This window comes from Oncorhynchus gorbuscha, unplaced genomic scaffold, assembly GCF_021184085.1.
Source record: "Oncorhynchus gorbuscha isolate QuinsamMale2020 ecotype Even-year unplaced genomic scaffold, OgorEven_v1.0 Un_scaffold_5264, whole genome shotgun sequence".
Lineage (NCBI taxonomy): Eukaryota > Metazoa > Chordata > Actinopteri > Salmoniformes > Salmonidae > Oncorhynchus > Oncorhynchus gorbuscha.
In genome coordinates this window covers 2,617-8,118 of record NW_025749109.1, presented here as the reverse complement: position 1 = coordinate 8,118, position 5,502 = coordinate 2,617, and the positions used below count along the sequence as shown (strand labels likewise).

General features: G+C 51.4%; 1 protein-coding gene across 1 annotated transcript; it reads right to left on the bottom strand.

Moving 5' to 3' along the window:
* Positions 1 to 258: 258 nt before the first annotated feature.
* On the bottom strand, positions 259 to 4,511 carry LOC124029024 (receptor-type tyrosine-protein phosphatase F-like; the record flags this gene model as incomplete). Its single annotated transcript, XM_046340891.1, has 3 exons — positions 4,360 to 4,511; positions 635 to 716; positions 259 to 483 (listed from the first exon to the last, which is right to left on the bottom strand). Coding segments are annotated over exons 2-3 (240 nt in total), but the record flags the coding sequence as incomplete, so codon positions are not given.
* Between the last annotated feature and the right edge of the window lie 991 nt (positions 4,512 to 5,502).

The following is a 5,502-nucleotide window of genomic DNA, read 5'->3' as shown; positions in this document are numbered from 1 at the left end:
GTGGTGTATGTGTATGTGGTGTGTGTGTGTGTGTGTGTGTGTGTGTGTGTGTGTGTGTGTGTGTGTGTGTGTGTGTGTGTGTGTGTGTGTGTGTGTGTGTGTGTGTGTGTGTGTGTGTGTGTGTGTGTATGTGTGTGTGGTGTATGTGGTGTGTGTGGTGTATGTGTGTGTGGTGTATGTGGTGTATGTGGTGTGTGTGGTGTATGTGTGTGTGGTGTATGTGGTGTGTGTGTGTGTGTATCTGTCTCTACTTCGTACATGTTTGTCACTGTTGTCCGTGTCTTGCTCCTTCAGTGCAGCCAGTATGAAGGCCAGGTAGCGCTGGTGCCCCGGCAGGGGACGGTTGTAGAAGCCGTTGTAATTCTTCTCATCTCCCAGGGTGAACGTAGCGGGCAGGGAGGGCAGCTTGGCGGCGATGTACGGCCGCGTGGGCTCGACCTGGCGTCTGCGACGCAGGACAGGACCCTCGCCAGACTCCAACAGCTGAGGACATGGTTTCCAGATTAGAGGTTAAAGGTTGACGTTGAAGGGGTCAGTGGAGTAGGTAACTGTTGGTTCAGACGAACCCTAAACCCCCCCCCCGTACATACACATGCTCTAGGGTTACCGTGACAACCCTGCCAAGACCACTCACCTCCTCCAGGTCCATCTCGTCGGGGTTCTCCCATCGCCGTGACGACGACGGGGACACAGGCACCACCACGATGTAGTACCATCTGAGAACAAAACCGCACAACACATGGCATGTACAGACCAACATATTTAGTTCAGATTCAATTAGGTCTTTTCACAAAAAAAAATGTAATTAAGTCAAAAGCAGCAGTGTAGGAACGGTGAATAAACTGCCGATTGGCCAGATCATCCTCCTCAGGAAGATGACATTTTTATTTATTTTTTTACCTTTATTTGACTAGGCAATTTTCAATGACGGCCTGGGAACAGTGGGTTAACTGCCTGTTCAGGGGCAGAACGACAGATTTGTACCTTGTCAGCTCGGGGGTTTGAACTTGCAACTTTCCGGTTACTAGTCCAACACTCTAACCACTAGACTACCCTGCCACCTCTACACTCTAACCACTAGGCTACCCTGCCACCTCTACACTCTAACCACTAGGCTACCCTGCCGCCTCTACACTCTAACCACTAGACTACCCTGCCGCCTCTACACTCTAACCACTAGGCTAACCTGCCGCCTCTACACTCTAACCACTAGACTACCCTGCCGCCTCTACACTCTAACCACTAGGCTACCCTGCCACCTCTACACTCTAACCACTAGGCTACCCTGCCACCTCTACACTCTAACCACTAGGCTACCCTGCCACCTCTACACTCTAACCACTAGGCTACCCTGCCGCCTCTACACTCTAACCACTAGGCTACCCTGCCGCCTCTACACTCTAACCAATAGGCTACCCTGCCGCCTCTACACTCTAACCACTAGGCTACCCTGCCGCCTCTACACTCTAACCACTAGACTACCCTGCCGCCTCTACACTCTAACCACTAGACTACCCTGCCGCCTCTACACTCTAACCACTAGGCTACCCTGCCGCCTCTACACTCTAACCACTAGACTACCCTGCCGCCTCTACACTCTAACCACTAGACTACTCTGCCGCCTCTACACTCTAACCACTAGGCTACCCTGCCGCTTCTACACTCTAACCACTAGACTACCCTGCCGCCTCTACACTCTAACCACTAGACTACCCTGCCGCCTCTACACTCTAACCACTAGACTACCCTGCCGCCTCTACACTCTAACCACTAGACTACCCTGCCGCCTCTACACTCTAACCACTAGACTACTCTGCCGCCTCTACACTCTAACCAAGGCTACCCCTTTTTCTAACCACTAGACTACCCTGCCGCCTCTACACTCTAACCACTAGACTACCCTGCCGCCTCTACACTCTAACCACTAGACTACCCTGCCGCCTCTACACTCTAACCACTAGGCTACCCTGCCGCTTCTACCTCTAACCACTAGACTCCTGCTCCTCTACACTCTAACCACTAGACTACCCTGCCGCCCGTCACATCATCCTATATGAGGATGAGGAAATAGCAAGCATTTTTAAACGGTCTCTTCTCTACTCTCTACCCTCCTCTCCCCTCCTCTGCCCTCCCCTCCCTCCTCCTCCCCCTCCCCCCTCTCCTACCTCTCCCTCTCCTCTCCTCCCCTCCTCCTCCTCTTCTCCCTCCTCTCTCCTCCTCTCCTCCCCCTCTCCTCCCCTCTCTCCTCCCCCTCCCCTCCCTCTCCTCTCCTCCTCTCCTCTCCCTCCCCTCTCTCCTCCCCTCTCTCTCCCCTCTCCCCTCCCCTCCCTCTCCTCTCCCCCTCCCTCTCCTCTTCCCCCCCCTCCTCTCCTCTCCTCCGCTCTCTCCTCCCCTCTCCTTTCCCCTCCTCCCTCTCTCCTTTCCTCCTCCCTCCGCTCTCCTCCCTCCCCTCTCCTTTCCCCTCCCCCCTCCCCTCCCTCCCCTCCCCTCCCCTCCCTCTCCTCTCCTCTATGCTCCCCCGTGTGGTCCATCTTTCTGTTCATCTCAGTGGTTGAAGACATATCTAACAAGACCCCTACTACTCAATAACCAGCTGCAGTTACACTGTCAATCTGAACTGAGCATCACAATGTGTGTACGTGTGTGTGTGTGTTAAGCCTCAACCGTGCTCCACAGCACAGTAATCTTTTTACCAATCAGGACGCTGTTCCAGTCTCTGACCTCGGTTGCCCTGGTGACTGGGATAGCAGTGTCAGAGGAAGGATCTTCCAGCTGTAACCAGTCACTCCTGGGGCTGCATTCTAAAGGGCACCCTATTCCCTACATAGTGCACTACTTTTAACCAGAGTCCTATGGGGGAAATAGGAACCATTTGGACGTTCTGAGTTCTTCATTTGGGTCATTTTGAGGTAATTTGACCAAAATGTCCCGATCGCAAAAGAAGGTAAAAAAAGGTATTGGCAATTTGCTCGTGCTGCAGTAGAGGAATGGACTTTTCAGATGGCACAAGGGTCATTTACTTCCTGTTTGCTCTACAAAGAGTTTGGGCTACTTCCTGTTTGCTTTCTACAAAGAGTTTGGGCTATTTCCTGTTTGCTTTATACAAAGAGTTTGGGCTACTTCCTGTTTGCTTTCTACAAAGAGTTTGGGCTATTTCCTGTTTGCTTTATACAAAGAGTTTGGGCTACTTCCTGTTTGCTTTCTACAAAGAGTTTGGGCTATTTCCTGTTTGCTTTCTACAAAGAGTTTGGGCTACTTCCTGTTTGCTTTCTACAAAGAGTTTGGGCTACTTCCTGTTTGCTTTCTACAAAGAGTTTGGGCTACTTCCTGTTTGCTTTTTACAAAGAGTTTGGGCTACTTCCTGTTTGCTTTCTACAAAGAGTTTGGGCTACTTCCTGTTTGCTTTTTACAAAGAGTTTGGGCTACTTCCTGTTTGATGTCTAGTAAGAGTTTGGGCTACTTCCTGTTTGATGTCTAGTAAGAGTTTGGGCTACTTCCTGTTTGTTTTCTAAAAAGAGTTTGAGCTACTTCCTGTTTGATGTCTAGTAAGAGTTTGGGCTACTTCCTGTTTGTTGTCTACAAAGAGTTTGGGCTACTTCCTGTTTGATGTCAAGTAAGAGTTTGGGCTACTTCCTGTTTGTTTTCTACAAAGAGTATGTGTTTTCATGGTTCGATGTCATACTAACCTAATATATAATAATATATGCCATTTAGCAGACGCTTTTATCCAAAGCGACTTACAGTCATGTGTGCATACATTCTACGTATGGGTGGTCCCGGGGATCGAACCCACTACCCTGGTGTTACAAGCGCCATGCTCTACCAACTGAGCTTGACTAGTAGGCTGTACTTTAGGCAGGTCTATAGTAGTGTTAGTTGTAGCTATAGTTAGATGATACTAACCTGACTTGACTAGTAGGCTGTACTTTAGGCAGGTCTATAGTAGTGTTAGTTGTAGCTATAGTTAGATGATACTAACCTGACTTGACTAGTAGGCTGTACTTTAGGCAGGTCTATAGTAGTGTTAGTTGTAGCTGTAGTTAGACGATACTAACCTGACTTGACTAGTAGGCTGTACTTTAGGCAGGTCTATAGTAGTGTTAGTTGTAGCTGTAGTTAGACGATACTAACCTGACTTGACTAGTAGGCTGTACTTTAGGCAGGTCTATAGTAGTGTTAGTTGTAGCTATAGTTAGACGATACTAACCTGACTTGACTAGTCGGCTGTACTTTAGGCAGGTCTATAGTAGTGTTAGTTGTAGCTATAGTTAGATGATACTAACCTGACTTGACTAGTCGGCTGTACTTTAGGCAGGTCTATAGTAGTGTTAGTTGTAGCTATAGTTAGATGATACTAACCTGACTTGACTAGTCGGCTGTACTTTAGGCAGGTCTATAGTGAGCTTCCCCTCCTGGTTGTGCTGAGTAGAGTAGAGGACAGGTTTAGTCTTCAGGAGGTCTGGGGTCGCCCTGATGGACACCTGCTGCTGAAGACCACCAGCTGTGTTTCCTCTGATATCAACACAAAGCTGTAGTCTGTATCAGGCTGTAGTCGGGTGATCAACTTCCTCTTCAGGTTCCCCTGTACCTCCACACTCTGCTGGTTATACAGGATCTGGAGAGAGACACAACACACACACACACACACACACACACACACACACACACACACACACACACACACACACACACACACACACACACACACACACACACACACACACACACACACACACACACACACACACACACACACACACACACACACAAGGTCAAATAGTGGTTAGTGTTAGGAAGACACAGACAGGCAGACAGACAGACAGACAGGCAGACTGGCAGGCAGACAGACAGGCAGACAGACAGACAGGCAGGCAGGCAGGCAGGCAGACAGACAGACAGACAGACAGACAGACAGACTTTTACCTTGAAAGGCACTTGGGACTTGTAGTTTTCTGGCACTTCCCACGTGAGCAGGACTGATGTTTTCATGACGGCTTTGACATGAAGCTTGTGGCAAACGCTGGGGGAGGGGAGAGGGGGAGGGGAGAGGGGAGGGGAGAGGGGGAGGGGAGGAGGGTAGGGGAGAGGGGGAGGAGAAGGGTAGGGGAGAGGGAGGAGGGGAGAGGGGGGAGGGTAGGGGAGAGGGGAGGAAAGGGGGAGAGGGGAGAGAGGGGGAGGGGAGAGGAGGGGGAGAGGAGGAGAGGGGAGAGGGGAGGAGGGTAGGGGAGAGGGGAGGGGAGAGGGGGAGGGGGGAGGGAGGAGGAGAGGGAGGAGGGTAGGGGGAGAGGGGGGAGGGGAGAGGGGGGAGGGTAGGGGAGAGGGGGGAGGGTAGGGGAGAGGGGAGGAGAGGGGGAGGGGGGAGGGGAGAGGGGGAGGGGAGAGTGAGAGGGGGAAGGGGAGAGAGGGAGAGGGGAGAGAGGGGGAGGGAGAGGGGGGGGAGGGGGGAGAGGGGAGAGGAGAGGAGAGGGGGGAGGGGAGGAGAGAGGGAGAGGGAGAGAGGAG